At 40.6% G+C, this 24,514-nt stretch overlaps 1 protein-coding gene and 1 pseudogene across 2 annotated transcripts in view; one reads left to right on the forward strand and one right to left on the reverse strand.

The window, feature by feature from the left end:
• Positions 1 to 4,367: 4,367 nt before the first annotated feature.
• Positions 4,368 to 13,602, reverse strand: SLC30A10 (solute carrier family 30, member 10). Its single transcript, XM_006869697.1, has 4 exons — positions 12,960 to 13,602; positions 12,277 to 12,354; positions 8,528 to 8,767; positions 4,368 to 4,867 (listed from the first exon to the last, which is right to left on the reverse strand). The coding sequence occupies exons 1-4, from the start codon at positions 13,600 to 13,602 to the stop codon at positions 4,368 to 4,370; spliced, it is 1,461 nt and encodes a 486-aa protein (XP_006869759.1).
• Positions 13,603 to 14,134: 532 nt separating this feature from the next.
• The window catches only part of LOC102839367, a 16,263-nt pseudogene continuing 5,883 nt past the window's right edge, over positions 14,135 to 24,514 (forward strand). The window contains exon 1 of the transcript XR_438757.1: positions 14,135 to 14,196. The product of XR_438757.1 is annotated as a 60S ribosomal protein L13-like (transcript). The remainder of the gene's footprint in view (positions 14,197 to 24,514) is intronic.

Here is a 24,514-nt window from a genome sequence, read left to right on the forward strand (position 1 = left end):
CTGCATTAACCCACACCTATAACTACCAGCTGCTCCGCGGCAGAAAGATGAGGCTTTCTGCTCCCATTAAGATTTACAGTCTCGGAAACCCTGTACAGGGTCACTATGAGTTGGAACCTACTTCACAGCACATAACAACAACAACATAGCTACCTGGAGTCCTGGAGTCCTGGTGTGGCACTGTGGGTTAATACCCTGGACTGCAAAGTCAGTTTGAACCACAAGATTGGTGGTTCAGCCTAACCGGCTACTCCTCAGAAACCATATACAGGATCTCTATGGGTCGGAACTGACTCGACAGCACTTTAATAACAACATAGCTACCTATGGCACTGGGGGGTTAATATGCCAGACTGCAAAGTCAGCAGTTCAAGCTCACCAATGGCTCTTCAGAAACCCAATACAAGGTCACAACCAACTTATTGGCACTTAACAATAACAAATAGCTACCAAAAACAAACACAAACCCACTGTCATCAAATCAATGTGGACTCATAGCAAGCCTATAGGAGAGAGCAGAACTGCTCTTATAGGATTTCCGAGGCTGAATTGTGGTGCTGTGGACTAATGTGCTGGACTACAAAGTCTGTTTGAACCATACTATCTCCAGTTCAAACTCACCAGCTGCTCCTTGGAAACCATATACAAGGTCACTTTGGGTCAGAACCTACTCAACAGCACTTATCAACCCTCGGAGCAGTGGGTTGGAACCACTGACTTTTCTGTTAGCAGCCAAGAGCACTTAACCACTGCAACCCCAGTACTCCTCCAAATGCACAAGTTGTTAAGTGCCATCAGTTCCAACTTTCATATCGACCCTGCATATAATTTCTGAGGAGCAACTTTTGGGTTTGAACTGCTGACTTTTTGTTTAGAAGTCCAGTGCTTATCCTATGGTTCCACTCATTCATTAGTGGATTCATCAAATATTGTATATTCATGGCTTGAGGACAACATCACAGTTGTTTTAAGTGCCATTGAGTCAGTTCCAACTCATAGCAACACTGTATATGGTTTCCAAGGAGCAGCTGGTGGGTTTGAACTCCCAAACTTGTGGTTCGCAGTCCAGTGCTGATCCCACAGCACCACACTAGGAGTCAAGAGTAGTGAGAGAAAATGCTTTTTCATTATTTCATTCACTACTTCAATAAGTGATCAGTGTAATTGGATTTGTAAGTTCTTAAAATTATTTTTTAACTCTCTGAAGTTCCTGTATAGCGAAGTTGTAATCTTTATGAATAATTTAACCCTGATTTTAATAAAACTTTTTTTAAAAAGATTGCTATTAGAAAGATTCTTGGTTTCTGAAGGGGCTTTCCTGAACACAGTTGCTAAACTATCCTTTTGATGCCTGTGATTCTGACCCCAAAGCACTTATGTGGCAACATTTGGAGACGTTTTCCACTGTTAGAACTGGGTGGGGGGGCTGTGGTTGGCATCTAGTGGGTAGAGGAAAAGGATGCTGCTAAACACTCTAGAATGCACACATATAATGAATAATTATTGTTGTTGTTAAGTGTTGTCAAGTCAGTTCCAACTCATAGCAACCCTGTATAGGGTTTTCCGTGGAGAAGCTGGTTGGTTTGTATTATTGACTTTGTTGTTCAAAATCCAGTGCTGACCCTACAGTACCACATCAGTTCAAAATGTCAATAGCTTGAGAGATCCCAAAGTCTCTCACTACCTCACAGGGAAGCTGCTTTATTCTAATCCAAAACTTTCTTCAGTGATTTCCTTCAGGACACCCATTTCTGGTGGATTTTAGAGTGTCTGATGTCTGCCCACTATAGTTTATTTCTTCTTCAAACAACATCTCTCTATTTTATTAATTTTTCCCAAAAATATTTAGAGGGAAATACTATTTAGCAATGGAGTCTGACAGTCCTATGGGATATTTATGATGGCCTATGTAGGAGGGAAACTAACCTTTATTTTCAAAAACAAAGTTTAAAGATGGGAAATAAAAAGCAGACATGTTACTTCCTATAACTGGTTCAGAAATAATGTGGAAAGTGCTTTCTATAGGAAAAGTATTAGGGGGCATATGGGAGTCTCAAAGAGCAGGGGGAATGTTTTCTCCTGTGGTATACAGTTCAGTGTGCAAGAAAACTAATACTGACGTCACATATGGAGGAGCCCAAACACTACTGAAAAATTACTTTCAGTCTTAAAAAAAAAAAACATACACAGAAAGATGGGGAAAATTAAGCAGAGAGTAAAACCCAAATAAAAATACCATACAGATCTAGCATGCATCACAGTGCAGGGGGTGGCAAATATAGCCCATTGAACCCAATATAAAAATATGCACATAATTGCCCTCTTTGGGTATTTTTAAATGTATGCAGTCACACAGTCTTTTTAAAAAGTATTCATTCTCCTCCACAATTTCGTACATTCAGAAGTGTACATTTCTGAGGTTAGGTTTAATTATACTGGAATTAAGCGCTTTTTCCCCCAGAGAAATACTTGTGAGAATAATTAAAGAATGCTATTTGGATGCTTAGAAATATGTGAAACCACCGCACGAAAACAGTGAAATTATCATTCTTCTTCCCTTTTAATAAAGACAGAATGATGTGAAATAGAATTAGAGCTTTAAACCTGAACATGAAAGACAAATTTCCTCTTTGGCTCTGGGCAAGGTATGTCAAACAACATTTATGTAGGAGAATTTGGCCCACAATAGTGAGTTTCATAGAGAATGCCCTGGTTTCTGTATCTGACAAAATTTAATTAAAAGTAGAAACACTGGCTTCCATTTTACCCTTTTAAACTATCAAGTGTATATAATCTGACTCAATAAACTACTAGGAATAAAAACATATCTAGGCATTTTTCTGTTTACCTAATTCCCGGTCAATTTTCAAGGAGTAAAAAATTTCCTATCCTACTGATTATAGCTGCTTACTTATTTCATCCTTAGAATTTTAAGACTGAAATACATTTTAAAAGATGGTGTTTGTGCGTTAAACAAAATATTGAGTACAGTTTCCTTTACCAACCTCCCATTTCTGATGAGTCCTGTACAGATTCTAAATAGGGTTCAACGTCTCCAGCCTAACATGGGATCATTTTCAGTTCATCTTGCAGTCCATCAAAGACATTATAGCTCTATTAAAGCACTTCCCCTCTCCTCATACCTATTTTGACTAAATTGAAAGATAAAATATTGATATCAGAACAACAAATAAATATATGTTAGATGCTTTTTCTCTACTAATGTATGTTGGTTTGGGGTCTGAATCAGATTCTAATACATTTATTTGAATTTGATAATATATATCAGGGACACATCAGAGAAAAATCTAAGCTCTTCAAAATCATTAAAAGTGGCAATTAAAGAAATTCTCACTTTTCCCCTGGACATGCACTTTTCCACTAAGTTACTAGTTGGCATTTATAATAAACACTTCAAAATATTTCTAATTAAAGAAAACACAATCTAGCTTATTTATTTGTCTGTGATGAACACTCAGCATCATATATTCTTCTATCCCCAGAATACTCATTTTCTCTGATAAATGCTACCTACATCAATTTGAACCTATTAAAGAAGACTCAAAGGAAACATAGACAAATAAATAATTCATTATTAAAGCAATAAATGAAAACAGTCCTAACTGGACTGACTAAAGACAGTATTAAGTATTTGTGTCGTCCTTAGGAAACTAGAAGTATTCCCACACTTCCACACACACAAAAAAAGGTACCCTATAGCTGTAGTTTAGAGTTCACAGCAGACAATAAACATTAGTTTTCTCTCCATCTCTCAAATGAAGTGATGGTCAGAAAGCATTTGCACCTTTCCTCTAAACTCTTCTTCCTCTAATGAGTGACGGCATTTTCTACTTTACTGGAGATTCATTCTACTTATACGGGTCAAAAAAAGAATATTGTTCAGCAGTTACAGGAATATCTAAATTTTTTCTGTTTTATGATCTTCCAGGGGAAGAGGGATGCAAAGCTATTATGGTCCTAAAACTTTTTCAATGTACTTAGGCTAGGAGCTCACCTGAGAATCAGTTAGACATTTTACTCAATTAACAAAGCAAAACTACTTTGAATGCTGTGTCCACAGTCACTGAGTCTCAGACGTTAATGTCTCTGCAGCTTACTTTCGAAAACAAAAGTTGCAAGAAAAACTGTTGAACAGCACAAGATACCCAGAGTAAGAAAGGGATTGCCAGTCAAAGAAAAATTAACAGACATGTTCAATTAAAATCCTCTACAGCCGACCTCTTACTGAACACAGAAAGTGCACACTGTGAGTTTGGCCCATGCCTACAACCCACAAAGCTCATTCCACAAGCTAAGTTGATGGCCACAGTGCCTCATCTATTCAGTCTGATCATGTGGGTACCAGATTAAAAATGTGTGCTGTTTATATAACGTTGATCCTCCTGAGTGCTTTTATGAGCTTGTCCATGACCACTCAGATGGCTGTCTGAAGACACTTCAATAGCAACTTCCGTTTTGTCTCTTCTACTGAAGCCATCACTTCCGTATGCCTCTAAAGCTGGATAGCCATTGTGCTCAGCGCAGCCATTGACATGGGCCAGAGGCAGTGCCCCAGGGGGGCAGCACAGCTGCTTCATGCAGCCCTTGGATATGCAGGGTGAGCTGCAGAGGAAGACCAAGTCCTTCTGTTCTGGGGGCTCCTTCAAGTCCACATTTTCAAACTGGATGGTCACATTGTGAATACCCACATTGTGAAAGATTTCTCGAATTTTCACACTGGCGTCCTGATATCCTCTGTCCTTTTGATACTTGATGTGCAGGGTGGCAATGATCTTTCCACTTATAAGTTCCCAGATGTGCATTTCATGTACACTGCTAATTCCAGGCACACTAGAGAGCTTACTCACTAGAAAAGAGAAGAGCAAAGAAAACAAAGATGAGTTCTATAGTTGACCATGGAATTATGGGAGAGGTCTGGTCCCTGTAAGCTTTCTGGCCAAAATGACTGTGTTGTTACTGAAAAATGTTACTGTTGTTGTGTACGTTCCAGTCAATTCCAACTTGTAGGTGCCTTAAAGGACAGAACAGAATTGCTCCATTGGATTTTGTAATCTGTACAGGATCCCACTACCAGGTCTTCTCCTGCAGAGCAACTGATAGGTTTGAACCCCCCAACCTTTTGTAGCTGAGTGCTTAACCACTACAGGACTTCTTTTTACTAAGTTACCGGTAGAAAAATGGAGTCCTGGTGTGACACACTGGGATAAAACACTCGACCTCAAGGTTAGTTTGAACCACAAAGTCGGCAGTTCAATCTCATCAGCCACTCCTTGGAAGACTTGTACAGGGTCACTATGAGTCAGAACTGACTCAATGGCACTTAACAACAACAACACAGGTAGAAAAATAGCTGTCTCTTTAAAGGCACATTTCCCCATAATTTTGTTTCTTGTCTCTGAATTCTTTTATCTCATATGTTTAACACATAAAAAGTAATTCAAGAACATAAATTAAACAATAATGCTAATTGGTGAGTATACAACATAATGAATATTCTAATCGCCTGCTTATGGAAAGACAAAGCAAATTACCATTTTTAAGGGAATAATTTGGCAACATTGACCAAAAACCTTTAAAATATGTGGTCAGCACTTCTATTACTAGAAATTTATTCTGAAGAAAATAACTCTGGAAGTTCCAAATATTTATATAACGGAATAGTTTAGGCAATGCAATTTGTATTAATTTCAAAAACAAAGAAACCATAAGGCATAGTTAAATCAATTGTATAATAGAACATAGTAACAGCTATTAAAAAGTTACTAGAGAGTATTTAAAGGAGCTCTGGTAGCGTAGTGGTTACGAATCGGGCTGCGAACCACAAGGTCAGCAGTTCGAAACTACCAGCTGTTCCGCGGAAGAAAGATGAGGCGTTCTGCTCCCATAAAGATTTACAGCCTTGGGAACCCTGTGCAGACTCGCTATGAGTCGGAACAGACTCCATGCATGGCATATAACAACAACAACAGAGAGTATTTAAGGATATGGGGACATGTATATGAGATATTTTAAAGTGAGAAATGAATAGCTAAAATGTATATGGAAGCACGGTGGCTGCATAAAAGATAAGCATTGGACTGCAAACCATAAGGTACTCGGTTCAAGCCCACCAGTCGCTCCATGGGAAAAAGATGAGGCTTTCTGTTCCTCAAAAAACCTATACAGTCAGAACTATGAGTCAGAACCAACTCAGCAACACTTAACAACAGCAACAACAAAACTGTATGTAGGAAACTATCCCTTTTTTCTTACAAAACATCAAAGTATAAGCACAAAAATATTAATTTCTGGATGGTAGAATTATCCCATAATTTCTTCTTCTCTGAGTCCTTCCATATTTTCATACCTTCTAAAATGAATATGTATTTAAAGAGATGGTACTTAGTAGCAGTTATAAGCTAATGACCCTAAAGTCAGCTAGAATTTGAATATCAATTTAGTCATTTACTATGTAAATGGCCTGGGGCAATTTCCTAGCCCCCTCTGTGCCTCAATTTCCTTATCAGTAAATCAGTAGTGGTAGCAATAGTACTTCATAAGATTCTTTCAAGCATTAAAATGAATTACTATAAGCAAAGAGTCCTGGTGTGGTTTTGTGGGATAAAGCACTGGACCACAAGGTTGGTGGTTCAAACTCACCAACCACTCCTTGGAAACCCTATACAGGGTTGCTATGAGTCAGAACCAACTCTATGGCACTTAACAAAAACACTATAAGCAAGGCACAAAGAAAAGTACCTCACTTAGATGATGGGGCTTCAAAAAGTTCATGTGAAATTTTCATTCCTTTAATTCCATTTTTCCATGAACTTTTTGAAGTGTCTGTGTTTAAATGGCATGAAACTGTTGTTATAGTTATCACTATATATTTTCCAAAAAAAAAAGTTTAAATACTATTTTATTAAGAGGCAGTCTATTATTAGACATTTTAGAACTTATTTCCCTTTCCCATTTTCCACTGTATAATATATTGTTTTAAAAAAATGTTTCTAACGTGCAACAGCTAAAATGAACAATTTTTAGAAATAAAAAAGCAGCTATCTAAGCCAATCTAGACCACAAATTGTGTTTATCTTGCTTCCTCAACTGGGAAACAGTTCCTCAGAGGATACAGGTGATAAGGTATCTTGCCTGCTCCTCTGTGCCTCCTCTCCCTGGCACACTACCTCCTCTGCAAAGGAGGCAGAGGTTGGGCAAATAGTAGATCTATAGGAAATGTTGTTGTTGTTGTTGTTAAAGTGCTGTCAAGTCAATTCCGACCCATAGCGACCCTATACAGGGTTTCGAAGTTAATTATTTTAATTCTGTACAATAATTTTGCAGAGATTTGTTGTTAAGTGTTGTTGAGTCATAGGGACCATATATAGGGTTTTCAAGCATGACTGGTTTGAACCGCTGACCTTGTAGTTAGTAATCCAGTGCTTATCCTACAGCACCACACCAGGACTCCATACAGAGAGTTTGCCTCACTTAAATGATTCTCAGAGACAGTAAACTAACCATCACAACCACAGAAGAGGGCAAAAGTGGGGATGAGACCATCCAGGAGAAGAGATTGTAGAATAAAAAATAGTTATAGGAAATGGCGTGACCAACTGGTTTCAACACCTGCTACTAAATGACCACATGGAGGTTAGATACCTTCACCTTCCTGAAACAGTCACATTGTAAACCATGCCTTCAACGAGGAGAGTCTCACCCGGGTCATTTTAATATAAATTTTAGGTATGTTATAAGTCAGAATCAACTCTATGGCACTTAACAACAACAAAGGTCTTAAAATGTTCAGCTCTCTTGCATGTTTACTGGCTTACTGATATACCATAGTGAATATAAAAATATCAAATATGCACAGAATAGTCATGGTGTTTCTCTGTAAAAAATCATTTCCATTTTTAAACACTAGAAATAAAGTTGTGCATTCAGTGTTTCACCAAAACTCTGAATAGTTCTCATTTAGAAATTCTACCAAGTCTCTAAAAGGTTGACTCTCAGGTGCACATAGCTAAGTGAGAATTTAACCTGTTTAAGCAAAGCAATGAAATGGATCTCATTACTAAATGAGAGGCTGAATTATCTAAATTTAAAAACTGTCCTTATAAGAGAGATGCTGACTTGAATGCCCATTAAAAACAATTAACTAGAAAGCATACATAAATTCATATATGATCTTATTTAGAGTAAGGAGAATAAAAAATAAGTTATTGGAAGAAATAGTCTTCTGCATGTTAAAATAAACCATTGACATAAAGGTAAATATCCCAGGAATATGTATTTCTCAAGCAGTACATTTTTAAAACTTTACAGTTGAGCCAGAGAATCATGGGTTGGAAAGGACCTTTGGTTCTTACAACTATGAATCATCTTAGTTAAGGTACGAAACACATGATGGGGTATCATTATCTCCTGGTGATTTGAAGTATTTAAGAATACATGAATCAAACATTGCTCTGAAATAATGCTGGCCCTTTTGCCTGAGTAACATGGAATCAACAGTGATGCTTACTCAGCTCTTCCACATCAATTCCTTTGGGAACCATCTGTAGCAGGATGGCTGCAGTCTCCTTGATGAGCGGAAAAGCAGATGACAAAATGATGATGACCATGACCACAGTGAGGCTGGGGTCAATGTAGCACTGCCAGTTACAGGGGTCCTCGCGTTTCAGGGGAAGCACATAGAATATGATGGCTGTGATCACCACAACCACAGACCCCAGAGCATCTCCCATCACGTGCAAAAGTACACCTGCCAGGAAGAAAGAAAGATGGCTAAAGCACAAACCCAAGCCGGAAGCCATATAACACACACTGACTCAAGATTCCCATGCATGTTTATACCTGTGGCTATTTGCTTCCTGTTTGGTTAGAACAGCAGGATGGGTCCAAATGAAAAAATAATGGTAATGCCTTTCAGAAGGCAAAACATGAGCTCACCCTCCCAAGACACAGAGAACCTGGGAAGGCTCTGAGCTAGCAGTCACCTGAGACATAGTGACTGCCATCTTATTGTACCACATCGCCACCAGCCATCAGTCATCAGAGGACACCAACCTAGAGAACAGAGGTTGCACAAATGCCTTCTTTTTCTTCCAGACAGATGTCTGTGCTTTGACTTGCTTGAAACATTCTAAAGAGGAAAAGGAAGTGAACTATCCCAAGTAGTTCCTTTTACTCTGTGTCTTCTCACTACCTGGATCCATTTCCCCCTTTCCTACCTATATCTTACGTTAAAAAAAAACAAAACCAATTGCCAAGTTGATTCCAATTCACGGCAACCCCATGTGTGTCAGTGTCCAGCTGTACTTGCTATGGTTTTTCTAAAGGCTAATTTTTCAGAGCTCTGGTAGCGTAGTGGTTACGAATCGGGCTGTGAACCTTAAGGTCAGCGGTTCGAAACTACCAGCCGCTCCGCAGGAGAAAGATGAGGCTTTCTGCTCCGTGAAGATTTACCCCCTTGGAAATCCTGTACAGGGTCGCTATGGGTCGGAACCAACTCGATGGCACTTAACAACAACAATTTTTCAGAAGCAAATCACCAGGCTTTTCTTTCAAGATGCATCTGGGTAAACTTGAACCTCTAACCTTTCAATTACCAGCCAGGAGTCCTAAAGAATAGCAGTGTTTCTACTGGACAGTACGTCATTTGTTACAAATAAAATTAAATTTCTATGGATAATAAAAATTGGAAAGACTTTATTTAAGGAAATAATTTCCAGGTACACAAATGATGATGTATGAAATATGCTCCCTGAAAAAACAGTTGCCATCCAGTTGACTTAAGGCAACCCATGTATTTCAGAATAGAGCTGCTCTCTAAGGAATTTTCAAAGAAAACATGCAATTCTCACTTAATAAAAATGTTAGCTAGTATCGTAGTGAATTACGAGCTATTCTGCTGCAAGGTCAGGAGTTTGAATCTACCAGTCGCTCCTCGGGAGAAAGATGAGGCTCTCTGCTTTCATAAAAGTTTACAGTCTCAGAAACCCTACACAGGGCCGCTATGAGTTGGAACCTACTAGGTGACACACAACCACCACCAATATCCCTTCTATGTGCCTAAGCACTTAAGAGGCGTTAACTCATCACAACTCCAAGACACAGGTACTGCCATTTCCATGTGAAAGATGAAGGAATTGAAGGCAGAGAGAGGTTCAGTAGCTTGCCCAAAGTTATATAGCTTAAGTGGCATAACCAAGATCCAAACCCAAACAACTTAAGGCCAACTCCCTATCTTTCACCCACTCCACTATTAGTCTCTTTTGGAAACTAGACATGCACTTTTGACAGCATCTGTGGACAGCAAGACTGGGCCAGGTACAGCAAGGAATTTACCACTGATATTTTTCTAGCCAAGAGCTCCAATAACTTTGGACCAAAAAATTAGCAAGCTCATATAGGTCCTTCCTTATATCATGCTTCTCAGTCAAGGTAACAATATCGACTGGGGCCTACTCTTCATTGTTCTTAGCTTATACTATCTCTTTGTCCATTCTGAAACATAAAATAAATGACGTAAGATAGGTAACAGCAAGTCCTTTGAAAAGTTAGTGCTATGATGATAAAGTCTACCTTAAGATATTTATTTTTAAACTAACCCTAAAAAAGAAAGATAAAGGATGATGATCTTATTTCAAGACAGATCTGTCTTTGTAAATAAATAAATAAATAAATAAATCACCATCAAATTCTTTAAAAAAAGACAAAACCAGTTGCTATTGCATCAACTCAGACTCATGTGGACCCCACGTGTGTCAGAGTAGAACTGTGTTCTATAGAGTTTTCAATGATTTTCAGAAACAGATCACCAGGCATTTCTTGCAAAAGTCACTGGGGGTGGATTCGAACTATCAATCTTTTGATTAGCTGCTAACATGCGTTAACCCTTTTGCACCCCTCAGTGATTCCAACAAGTTTTTTAGTAAAGTAAATTTTCCTGTTGCATTTAAATTATTTTAAATAATTCATTAAGAACTTTTAAGAAGTTCATGATATAGTTTGGTTGTTTTCCAATTTCTCCTAAAGATCTGTTCTGGGAATTCCTTTGCATACCTGTCAAAACTGAAGTTTCCTGTATTACAAGTTTTTTTCTTTGTATTACAAGGAAGGTCAGTTTGAGACACAAGGTTGGTGGTTCAAATTCACTAGCCGCTCCTTGGAAACCCCATGAGTTGAAACCTACTCCATAGCACTTAACAACAAGCAACACAATAGCCTTCCTCAAATCTGTCAATGAAAAGTTGCTTAATCTTTGCTGAAATTCCCAGTCACTCGGGATCATTCTGAAGCATAGTCTGTGTCCAAGAAGTTGGAGGGAAAAGGTATCTTTCCAAGGAGAGATCCCTTGATGCCTGGTGAGAAAGGCATCTCTGATCTCCCGTGGCTGACCTTTGCCCAGTGAGCACAGGTGACAGAGAATGTTAGTGATGTGCCTTCCACATGGCCCACAGTCCATTTGGAGCCTAGAAGTGGAGGTTAAACTGGAGCAACTGTCCCTTTAAAGAAGCAGATTTCTGGCAGAAATAACTGAGCCGGTGAAAGCATAACCTTGGAGAATGACCCACCTACTCTGTACTTACCTTTATCAAAATCTCATTCAAAGGAGAAGTATTGCATTGAATGTATGTATGAAGTGATTTAAAAACAAAAACAAAACTTTACAAATGGATAGTGGTGATGGTCGCACAATATGGTAGACTTAATTAATGTCACTGACACGTACACTTAAAAATGGTTAAAATGGCAAACCTTTTGTTATATGTATTATTATTATAATTTTTTAATGAAAAAAATCTCTATTAAAATAGACTGCAAAAAAAAAAACAAGAAAGGAAAAAATGGGAGTCTTGATGTGGTGCTGTGAGTTAATACGCTGGACTGCAAAGTCAGTTTGAATTGCAAGATCAACTGTTCAAGCTCACCAGCCACTCCTTGGAAACCCTGTGCAGGGTGACTATGAGTCGGAACCAACTCAATGGCACTTAACAACAACAAGGCAAACTAAAACCATGTAGAGTAGTAACATGCCACTGATGTATTACGGGGTTAAGTGGAGCCAGAATAAATCATTAGCAACTAGTGTCTCCCTGAGAATCAATGCAGTGATTGGACAAGAGACTAGGGTCATAGTCTGTGCCTGTAATCGACCTACTTTCATATCACAATTGCTTTATGCAAGGTCAAACAAAAACGAAAGAGCCCAACACAGCTCACACATACCTCCAAAAAGGATTTCAAACTAACCCAAAGTCATCTTACCTCTGATATTCAGAGCTTCAGACTTTTTTTCCTTTTTCATTATTTCTTCAGGTTCGTTCTGGGTGTTTAAGGAATCACCTGCATTCAAAGAAGAAACCTTGTGTTGTGTATAAGTTCTACAAACAAAAAGAACCAATGGACTCAAAAAAAAAGTTTTGTCATTTTAAATTCCTACTAGCTTATCAGAGACCCTAGCCCTACACACACACAGTCCAAAAGAGTACATTTTGGCCCAGAAATAAGCCTTATTATGGTCCACATTTTTACTCTATTCAAATGTCCATCCGAGTTAAAACTAAAAAAGGGCAAGTAGGAGCTTTCCACCCCAAAACCCTTAATTTCAAAGGGAATAAAGGGATGAGCAAAGAAGGATGGGCAAAGGAGGGGGAAAAGTTAGATATAGATACCAATGAATGGGGTGGGGGCGGCAGTCAGGAAACCTGTTGCTCTTTGAAAATGACTGATTTCCAAGAAAACCAATGCTCTAAAAGAGAGAACAGGAAGGATGGGATAAGGGGCAAAGGGGATTACTTGAAGGTCCAGGAGAAAAAAAAGAAATCGGAAATGCATTTTAAAAACAGCAGAATGGAAGAATAGATGGGCGTGGAAAAGGAGGAAAGGACCAAGAGGATGGAGCAGGGAGGGACTGGCAAATGGGTTCAGAGGATGCAACCGAGAGGCACCTGCTATGTTTGAGAACACAGTCGCCCCTTTTTCTTCCTTCCTTTCGGCTGGGGCCACCCGGAGGGTCACGGCCGAATCTGCACCAGGGACTGTCGAAGTGGCGGCCTGGTGCCGGCTCTCCGAGTCCTGGGGTCCCCCGAAAGCGCTGCGAGCGCCGCCCTCTGCCAGCTGCTGCTGCTGCTTCTGGCGGCGGCGGCGGCGGTCCCGGCCACAGCAGGTGAACCAGGCAGCGCAGTCCTGGAAGATGAGCAAGCCCACAACGTTGACCGCCAGGCCCAGGGCGCCAACGATGAGCACCAGCTCCGGGTCATCGATGCGCTCTGGTCGTGCCAAGCGTAGTATGGCCTCCACGAAGATGGTAAAGCAGAGCGCAGTGAGAAAGACGGCGTTGCTCAGCGCTCCCACCACCTCGGCGCGGCCGTAGCCATAGGTGGCCTGGGAACCCCTGGTGGGGCGCCGGGCAATGTAGCCGGCGGTCAGCCCCACGCACAGTGAAATCAGGTCCGAGAGCATGTTGAAGGAGTCGGAGAGCAGCGCGATGGAGTTACCCAGGTAGCCCGAGACCAGCTCCGCCACAAAGAAGGCTACAGTGAGCACGAGCATGAAGAGCAGCCGGCACGTCTTGCCTGAATAGCGGCCCATCTCCGCGAGTCGATCTGCCAAGCGCCTAGCAAGGCCTGGCGCGCTCTTGCCAGAGGCGCGCAGTGGAGAGGGACGCGCCTGGAGCGCAGCGCGCGGCCGCTGCAACAAGTGGGGTCGCGGTGCAGAGGGGCTGACTCTCAGGCTTCCGTGGCGGCCCTGCCCTTGGGCTTTTTATAAAGCAGAGCCGAAGCGTCCCCAGTCTGCACGTCCAGAGTCTAAAGGAGTGGCTGCCGCAACAGCGGTATCTGAAAACACCGTACGTCGCCTCCTCCGGTGGCCTCTTCCCCTCCCTTGCGTCCTGGGCCTAACTTGGCAAGTGGCCACGGACCAGTGTCTCTATTACTAGAGCAGAAATGAGCAAAAAGGGGAGCAGCTATGAGGAGGGGATGTGTCAGAATTTCACTCCTCACACAGATATTCCTAAACAGAGGTGGGTTTCACCCAATGGCCTCATTTCTCTTTATCACCAATGCCCTGACCTTTGATTCTTAGTGATAAGGACCTTGTGGCTGTGGGTATGTTCTCGTGGTGAATGAGGACACCTTCACGTACACATCCAATCGCTGCTTGCGTTACAGATTCCATATCAACCCGGTAAGGTACAGGAGTTGCCTGTCTACCTGAGTGGACTGGCATTAGCAAAGCAAATCTGACCTTAATGATACTTTCCATTTCGTTAAATTTGGTTTAACCCTATCACTTAGACCAGCTCCACTAACATCTGTTGTATTTGTTATGCCCTCTTCTTGCTCACAGGCTTCATAAAGGTCACATGTTAGTTACTGTTACCCTCTAATAATACTGTATCTGGTCCATTTCTCCCTTCAAATCTTCAGCCTTCAAAGCCTCCTTCCAGAGGTGGTCAGCAGGCAGACCTCCAGGAGAGCACAGATTTCACTTTTTTAAGTCTGCCACTTCAAGCCAGTGCTAAGGAATGTGGTTTCCCTTCTGTAGATACAAGCCCTCTAGCCACCAAAGAAGCCAAGGCAGGCCTCCCCTGTGCACTTGTCTTGAACTAGAGAGAATGCTATACCCACCCCCATGTGTTCCTAACAGCAGGGACTGACCCTAGTTCAATCGACTGACCTACATAGTTTATTTCAGATAAAATCTCTCCTGTTGACAACAGGCTTTGTTCCAAGTAAAAATTATTTACTACTCTCTCCAGGACTTCTGGGAAAAGCTGACTAAGCAGACCCTTGGAGGAAACCAAGGATTGTTGGAGAGTGAGGAGGGGGAAACTTTGAAGGTTCCTATATTGGTTTATTTTTGTTTCCCTTCCCAAAGATTTGAAGGTGAAGTCTGGTAATGTCTGTTTTCCCTCCCCTACCCCCAGGCTCTGAACTTTAACCAATCCTGAAAAAAACACATTTTTTTTTTTTGGCTTAGAAATGAATGAAAATATCTCGCTCAAAAAAAGCTACAGGATCCATTAGCAAAACATTCTACATTTAGCCCTGGTGCCTTAACATGGTAAAATATTGCATTGTTAATGATCTCTGAGGCTCCCTCACATTCATGCTAAAGAATCCTGGATCTAAACCAGGTGAACTTCCACACTCAAGAGTTTTAAAGTAAACCCTTCCTACCTCCAAGAAAAAAATCCCTACACTGACAACTGAAGAAAAATTGATCATTTAAAGTATTCGATAAAAACTAGTACATATGTGATGAATAGCTTAAAGGTGAAAAAATATACAAGATGATGTAACCTTGGTAGAGTTCCTTAATCACCTGGGTCTGCTTTCATAACTCTAAAATAGCAATAATAATAGTATCTCCCCATATAGTTGAAGAAGCTCTGGTAGCGTGGTTGGTTACTAGTCCTGCTGCCAACTGTAAGGTCAGTAGTTCAAACTACCAGTTGCTCCAAGGGAGAAAGATGAGGCTTTCTGTTCCCATAAAGATTTACAGCCTTGGAGACCCTATACAAGGTCTCCAAGAGTTGGAATACACTTCACAGCACATAACCACCACCACCACCCCCACGTTGTTGTTAAATACCGTGGAGTCTATTTGAATTCATAGTGACCCTGTATAGGGTTTCCAAGGAGCAGCTGGTGAGCTTGAACTGTCAACCTTGCAGTTCAAACTGACCTTGCAGCCCAGCGCATTAGCCCACAGCGGCACACCAAGACTGAGGATTAAATGTGTTAATATGTTTTAAATATTTACAATCATAAGCCTGGCACTTAGTAAGCACTCAATAAACTCTTATTAAAGTCCCTGGGTGGTGCAAACTGTTTGCTTTTGACTACTAACCTACAGGTTGGCAGTCTGAACCCACTGATTGGCACCATGGAAAAAAGGGCTGGCAAGCTGCTTCTGTAAAGATTACAGCCAAGAAAACCCTATGGAGCAATTCTGGTCTGTGACATATGGGGTTGCCATAAATATGAATTGACAGCAATGGGGTTTTTTTATTATTATTAATATTATTACAGTGCATGTATAACAGAATTAATATTGAATAACAGAAAACAACACACCCTAAATACACAGAAGGGGTACTGTTCGCGGTTTCTGGCTTATATTGTTTTCAAACTAAAAAACCTCTGAACCATTTCATGAGACCTGTGTGTTAACTCACTTCACAACTGAATTATTCCTGCTAATTACATTTCTTTGTCATTCATAATTAAAGGGAAACCCTGACATCAGCAGAAATATATTACTGTGTGTCTGCTGCCTACTCATTCTCCTAGGAGTCAGAGAGAGATAACAAGAATTATGTCACTGCCCAGGCCAACAGTAAAGGGCCCTAGAAAACTAGTGGCTGAGGAAGCACTTAGGAAGGGAGCTATCAGTGTCTGAGACTCACAGTCCCAGGCCCAGTTTCTGACTTAAACAGAAGACCAGGGGCAGATTTCCCAATATGTAAGGTAAGCACTTGTACTTACTAACCTGTAGTGAACAGTTTCACATGTTTTTGCTTACTGAATATTCTATCCCTGTCAAGGACTGTAAATTTGAAAAGAGACTTTGATTCTGTAGGAACTATGGGGTTGGGAACAAAAGTTTAGGTCATACCTAGAAACAGAATCTTTGATGTGGTGAAAAACTGCAAAATTGATCTCTACAGATTAATAAGTAAGTACAAGTAAGCCTGTGCTTACCTTGCTTATTGGCTAATCCAAAACCAAAAAGGATTAAGATTATCAAATACTATCAACAAATTGCAATGTAAGAAAAATGTAATTTAAAAAAAAAAAAAAAATATATATATATAGTTTTTATTGTTAAGTGCCTTTGAATTGGTTCCAGCTCATAGAGGCTCTGTATAGAATTTCTGACGAGCAACTGGTATGTTCGAACCACCAAACTTGTGGTTAGCAGTCTAGTGTTTATCCTATAGCACCATACCAGGAAGGAAAAATATACATATATATGGACTTCTGGTGTGGTGCTGTGGGACAATGAGTAGGCAATAGGCACAACCAACTTGATGGCACTTGACAACAGCAAAAACACGTTGTTGTTGTTGTTGTTGTTGTTAAGTGCCATCAAGTTGTTTCCAACTCATAACGACTCTGTAAAGGGTTTCCGCAGAGCAGCTAGTGGGTTTAAACTACCAACTTTGTGGTTCGAAGTCCAGTGCTGATCCTACAGTGCCACGCCAGGAGTCCATGGTGTTAAGTCCACTTCTCAGCACTTAACAACACCAATATATGTATGTATGTGTATTGTTGTTGTTAAGCACTGTTGAGTCGGCTCCAACTCATAGCTACCCTATATAGGAACTCTGAAAAGAGCCTGGTGGGTTTGAACCACCAACCTTGCAGTTAAAAGCCCAGGGATTATCCTACAATGCCATGCCAGTGTAGGATCAGCACTGGACTACAAACCACAAGGTCAGCAATTCAAAACCACCAGGTGAGGACTTCTGTTTTCTTTACATTGAAGCGTAACCCATACTGAACACTGGGGTCATTGATCTTCATTAGTAGTTATTTTAACTGCTCTTCACTTTCAGCAAGCAAGTTTGTACCATCTGCATAGCACAGGCTATTAATGAGTCTTCCTCCAATCCTGATGCCACAGTCATCTACATATAATCCAGCTTCTCTTGATTATTTGCTTAGCATACAGATTGAATAAGTGTAATGAAAGAATACAACCCTGGGGCATACCTTTCTTAATTTTAAACCATTCGGTGTTCCCTAGTTCTGTTCGGACAACTGTCTGTTGGTCTATGTACAGGTTCCTCATGAGCGCAATTCATTCAATGTTTCAGAATACTCATTTTATGCAATGTTGTCCATAGCTTGTCATGATCCACATAATCAAAAGCCTTTGCACAGTCAATAAAGCACAGGTAAACATCTTTTTGGTATTTTCTGCTTCTAGCCAAGATCCATCTTAAGTTAGTGCTCCATGTCCCCATCCGAATATGGCCTAAATCTATGGCAGTTTCCATGTCAACGTACAGCTGCAACCGTTTTTTAATTATCTTTAGCAAAATTTTACTTGAATATGGTATTAATGATACTGTTCTATGATTTCTGCATTCTTTTAGATCACCTCTCTTTGGAACGGGCACAGATATGGATCTCTTCCAATCAGTTGGCCATGTGGCTGTCTTCCAAATTTCTTGGCAGAGATGAGTGAGTGTCTCCAGTGCTGCCTCAGTTTGTTGAAAGATTTCAATTCATATTCCATCGATTTCTGGAGCATTGTTTTTTTGGCAATACCTTCAGTGCAGTTTGGACTTCTTCCTTCAGTTTCATTGGTTCTTGATCATATGCTACCTCTTGAAATGGTTGAACATCAACCATTTCTTTTTAGTACAGTAGCTCTGTGTACTCCTTCCATCTTATTTTGATGCTTTCTGCATCATTCAATATTTTCCCCCACAGAATCCTTCAATATTGCAATCGAGGCTTTATTTTTTTTTCTCTCGGTTCCCTCAGCTTGAGAAATGCTAAGTGTGTTCTTTCCTTTTGGTTTTCTACTTCCAGGTCTTCACAAGTTGCCCTTTGAAATTTTCTAGTCAGCTCTTAAAATTAGGAAGAAACTTTCCCATTTCTTCCATTTTCTTTAGCATCTTTACACTGGAGAGCAAGTTTCAGAGTCTCTTCTGACATACTTATTGGTCTTTTCCTTCTTTCTTGTCTTAACTACCTCCTGCATTTTTACTGCATGATGTTCTTGATGTCATTCACAGCTCTTCTGGTCACTAATGTCTAATGCATCAAATCTGTTCTTAAGATGATCTCTAAATTCAGGTGGGATATGTTCAAAGCCATGTTTTGGCTCTTGTGGACTTGTATTAATTTTCTTCAGCTTGAATCTGAACTTGCATATGAGCAATTGATAGTCTGTTTCATAATCTGCCATGGCCTTGTTTTGTCTGATGATATGGAGGTTTTCCACCGTCTCTTTCCACAGATGTAGTCAATTTGACTTCTGTGTATTTCATCTGAAGAGCTCTATGTGTATAGTCATCTTTTATGTTGTTTAAAAAAGATATTTGCTATGAAGTCATTGGTCTTGCAAAATTCTATCATGAGGTCTCCAGCATCATTTCTATCACCAAGGCTATTATTTTCCAACTACTGATCCTGTCCCTTTGTTATGAACCAGTGAATTCCAATTGCCAGTAATTATCAATACATCTTAATTGCATGTTTGATCAATTACAGACTGAGGAAGTTGGTAGAATTCTTCCATTTCATCATCACTGGCTTTAATGGTTGGTGCGTAAATTTGAATAATAGTTGTATTAACTAGCCTTCCTTGTGGTGGTGGTGGTGGTGGTTATGTGCCATGGAGTTGGTTCCAACTCATAGCGACCCTGTGAAGGGTTTCCGAGGCCGTAAATCTTTACGGGAGCAGAAAGCCTCATCTTTTTCCTGCGTAACAGCTGGTAGTTTCAAACTGCTGACCTTGAGGTTCACAGCCCAATTCGTAACCTCTACGCTACCAGAGCTCCTTAACCTTCCTTGTAGGCATATGGATATTATTCTATCACACACAGCATTGTACTTCAAGATAGATCCTAAAATGTTCTTTTTGATATTGAATGCAACACTATTTCTCTTCCATTTGTCATTCCCCAAATAGCAAACCATGTGATTATCAGATTCAAAATGGCCAATACCAGTCCATTTCAGCTCACATAATGCCCAGGATATGGATGTTCATTCATTCCATTTCATTTTTTTTACAATTTCCCATTTTCTTATATACATACTTTGTACATTCCATCTTCCAATTATTAATGGGTGTTTACAGTTATTTCTTCTCATTTTAAATTGTGCCACATCAGCAAAGAAGTTCCCGAAATCTTTACTCCATTTGTGTCATCAAGGTCAACTTTACTTTGAGGAGGCAGTTCTTCCTCAGTTGTATTTTAGTGCCTTCCACCTCAGAGGCTTATTTTCTGACACTGTATCTGACAATGTCCCGGTGGTCTTCATCATGTTCAATAATCTCATGCTGACAGTGTTCCACTGCTATGCATAAGGTTTTCAGTGATCAAACATTCTAAAGCAGTCTGTCTCTCCTTCTTTCTGCTCTTAATTTGGAGGCCCAGCTGAAACCTGTCCACTGTGAGTGACCCTGCTGGCATTTAAAATACCAGTGTCATAGCTTCCAGAATGACAGCAACACAGAAGTTACCACAATACAACAAGTTGACAGACGAGCGGTGGGAGGTTTCTATAGCTTGGGTTTACTGAACTTTTACCTCTGCTCAGACTGTGCTGAGCACTTTCTAGACATTATCTCACTTCATCCTCACAACAGTACTATAAAATACTATTTTGTAATAGATGAAAAACCTAACATTAGAGATTGTTAAGTGAACTCTCACACAGCCTGTAAATTATTAAATTTGATTTAGTCATCAAATTCCAGAGCTTAAACTCTTTACCCACATTATTAAAAATTGGATCATTTTTAACTTTGCTTATCTTATAAACATGAAGAGAAATTTGTCTAAGTTTACTTTTTATTTGTGCAAAACTTGATCTGCTGCAAATCATAATTCAGAGATTGACACTAAAATTTCTTTCTACATTGATAATTGACATGGAAATAACATGCCTTTTTGTTGTTGTTAAGAAATCGAAGCAGCATTTGTTTTTGTTTTCATGTTTTGTTTTTATTTGACAAATGATGACAATTCCTTCAGGAAAGAAAATGTTCATCTCATCCAAAGCATCAATTTCTTATTAAAAGGAAGAGATAGCTCTTTCCCCAAAAGCAATACCCTGAAGATTATAAACATATCTTCAAAAGGTCAAGACTTCCTACCATGTAGCTCAGCTCCAACCATGAGGAGTTACCAGAGGAAACCACTCCTCCAATTAGTGGAAGAATCTTGTGCAAAAAGTCAGTGCTTTATTAGTAAATTTATATAGAATGTGTACTTCATAACATTTTGACTGTATAAATATATTTTTACACAAGAAGGTTTTGGGGTTTTATTCCCCTCTGAGTTTTTCAGAATACATAAATTTATAGAAATTATTGACTTGAGGTGGCCACATCTTTTTTTACTTGTTTTTAATAATAATGGCATGAGATGTGAGGAAGAGGATAAAAGCCAGAGAGCAGTCAGCACTGTTATGAATGGGCTGTGGATTAAGGAGAACCACTCAGCACTCTGTGAGTTGCAGGCCACTAAAGGAGGCCCCTTCAAAATGAATTTACCAGCTCACCCAGTTCCTTACCTAACAGTGTCTCCATGCTTTTCCAAAATGCTCCTTTTCTTGAAACCAATTAGTACATGATGACTAGCCAGTAGTAGCACTAGCCCAGGAAGTGGTTAACAGTGGCATCTCTAAACAGGGGCAAGGAAGGAGCAGATCATACTGGATGGCATTGTCAGAGGGAATGAGACAATTTAAATGACAATGAGGAATTTAAATGTCTTTAAATTTTTTGTGCCATGTTTCAGCAGAAATTTTTTTATTTAAATAAAAATATCCTTGTAGTTACTTATATCAACAAAAACCTTTTTCAAAAGCGCAGCATAACCAGCCAAAGCAAACCCACTATAATGAATTTACTTCAACTCATAGTAACTCATAGACTAGAACTGTCCCATGGGGGCTTCAAGCCTGTAATTTTTTTTATACATTGAATTACATTATTAGTTACAATAGCTGTTATCAGAGGAAGCTGTACAGATACAGAGAAAGAAAAAAAAAAAAAAAAAAAGGAGACAGACTGATAACATATGCCAGCCAACCAGATGCAGCAAAACCATCTAAAACTTTGTGAGCGGCTTCAGAGACAAGATAGCACATTGGTATTGCAGAAACGTACTGGTGACTCACAGAGATAAAGATGTGATTTTTTTTTTTCTTGTTCCCTACACTTCTCTGGTGACCAGAGGCATTGCTGATCCCCACCTTCATCACCCCCAGTGAAGCTCCCACTCTCTTAGTGGTCTGAGTCACACAGTGGAGAGCGGCACTGTTATGAGACCCATCAACTAGAGTGGGGAGCCTGGAGTCAGGTGAGTCCTGCTCCAAACCTGCCCTGGACAGCCCTGGAAAGCCATAACTATGAGAAGTAGTTAAACAGACATGTGGGGGCGGGGGGTGGGGGTGGGGGTGGGGAGTGGAGCAGAAGGAGAGAAAACAGGTGATTTGTGCCAGCCAGCCAGGTACAACAGGGCCATCTTGAACTTTCACGGCAACTTTGAAGGCAGAAGCAGTTGGTGGCGCAGAGGCATACTACTTACTGGCAGAGAGAGAAGTGCAAAATATTTTCTTGTGCCCCCATTACCCTGATAACCAGAGGTGGTATCAGCCCCCACCCACGTACACTCCTGGTGATCAAAGCCACATTAAAATGAGTTGGGAGCTAGCAGCACCAACCCTGACTCTTGGAATCAGGTATGACCTGCTCCAGACCTGCAAAGCTCATTCTGGCTGGCCCTGGACTCTCAGGACCTCTTGTCCTCAGCTGCCCTCTGCGATGCAAGTACTCTGATCCCCCAGCTGTTTTGGATTGGGTGCCCAGACAGACAATGCTTAAGCCTATAGGAACACCATCTGGGACCAGAAGTTCCACCGTTTCATCCCTTGCCTGTCCACCACATGAGGGCATTGGCTGGCAGGAGAACCCAGAATTTTCTCCTATCTGAGTCTGGTACCTACCCTGGATTTTTTCCTTTCACTGATTTTGTTCGTTTATTCTTTCTTCTCCTTCTTCCTTGCTTTACCTCCCCTTGCTTTTTTTTTTTTTAATGTTTTTATTGTGATTTATGTGATAGTTTACATGGGAGAACATTAGCTTTACATATTTCATTGCCATGATAACAATCCCCTCCCTGCATCATCAAACAACCAAAGGGTATATCCCACAAGTCTGCCCCTTGGTCATCAGCACACAGCCCCTCTCTCTCTGGGTCTAAAGTCCCCAACTGCTCCATCTCACCACGTCATCATCTCTGCCTCCATTTTTGACATCTCTGTTTCTCTGGGTAGGGTCCTGTACTTCACTTTTCTCCCTTGATGGTCCCAAGGACTTTCACTCCTGGACTGCAAAGTCTATCACTCCCCTCCTTTTGCTACAAAACATCTACCTTTACATTTCCAACCCTCACAGTCAGCCCTGATAGTAATTATTCACTATTGTTCCACATGAGAGCTATCCCGATCTCCTTTAATCAGCACCTCCCAGACAGATTGGATACTACTCAATGGAGAGTCTAACTTCCTCTGCACCCTCTGGATCTAGGCTCCCTCTTTAAAGCTTGTAAGCCAATCACTTCCTGCCTTTGTAGCGACCCCCATTTTGGGTAGCCAATGTCTAAGATGCCTATCCCTGTCTACCTTGTGTATGAAGTGGGTGGGAATGATCCTTGCTGTGAAGATTTGTTCCCTCTTTTGAGCTACTACATCCATAGGTGTAGGTCAAGTTCATCAAATTGTATTAAATTACTCTTTTTTTCTTCTTCTAGTTGAGCTCTGATCATCTAGTCATTGAAGCCAGGTCAAGTGGGTATTATCTGCAAGTGTGAATGTTCTTGTGCATATGCTCTCTCTTCTTATCAGCTGGACGCTTCACTCTCCACTCTAGTCCTCTGTGGCATGTCACTGACTCTGGGCCCAGGAGTCCTCCAGTTTTGCCATACTGCTGGCCAACCAGGTCTCCACCTGGGTTCACAGGAGACTATTGACTGTGGTCAGCTCCCCTTGCTTTTTATCCTTTCTATCTCCACTTTCATATTTATTTCATGCTTTCTGCTTCTCTTACTCAACTGCTGCTACTTCTTTCTTTTTTTCTCTTGGTTTTTTCTTTATTACCCTATAGTCTTTTTTCCCCCGTTTACTCATCCCTCTCATAAACTATGTTTAACTCTTTTTTCTTCTTTTAATTTTCACTCTTATTTTTCTTGTTCATGGTTTTTTTTTTTGTTTGTTCATTTTGTTTTGTTTTATATTGTGTTATTGTGAATTATGTGATAGTTTACATGGGAGAACATTAGCTTTACATTCATCCTGTCGTATATCATTTCCTTGCCATGGTTACAATCCCTCCATACCTCATCAACCAAACGGTACACCCTGTAAGCCTGCTCCCCTGCCCCCGGTCATCAGCACACAACCCCTCTCTCTCTCTGGGTCTAAAGTCCTCAGCCACTCCATCACTCCATATCATTGTCTCTGCCTCCATCTCTGGCATCACTGCTTCTCTGGACAGCATCCTGCTCTCCGCTCTTCTCCCTTGATGGTCCCAGGGACCTCCACTCCTAGACTACAAAGTCAATCACTCCCCTCCTTTAACTACAAAACGTCTACCTTTACATTTCCAACCCTTACAGTTAGTCCTGATAACAACTGTTCACTATTGTATCACAAGAGACCTATCCACATTTCCTTTCATCAGTCCTGCCGAGACAGATTAGATACTACTCAGTGCAGATTCTACCTTGCTCCATGCCCCCTAGATC

This window comes from Chrysochloris asiatica, unplaced genomic scaffold, assembly GCF_000296735.1.
Source record: "Chrysochloris asiatica unplaced genomic scaffold, ChrAsi1.0 scaffold00133, whole genome shotgun sequence".
NCBI classification, from domain to species: Eukaryota; Metazoa; Chordata; class Mammalia; order Afrosoricida; family Chrysochloridae; genus Chrysochloris; species Chrysochloris asiatica.

Bases quoted from the DNA above. Each gene is read 5' to 3' on its own strand.
- SLC30A10 (XM_006869697.1), bottom strand. From the start codon at position 13,602: ATGGGCCGCTATTCAGGCAAGACGTGCCGGCTGCTCTTCATGCTCGTG. The intron at 12,355-12,959 runs GTGCCTCTCGGT...CTTTGAATGCAG, and splicing joins TGTGTTCTCAAACATAGCAG to GTGATTCCTTAAACACCCAG. The intron at 8,768-12,276 runs GTAAGATGACTT...TCTTCCTGGCAG, and splicing joins TGAAGCTCTGAATATCAGAG to GTGTACTTTTGCACGTGATG.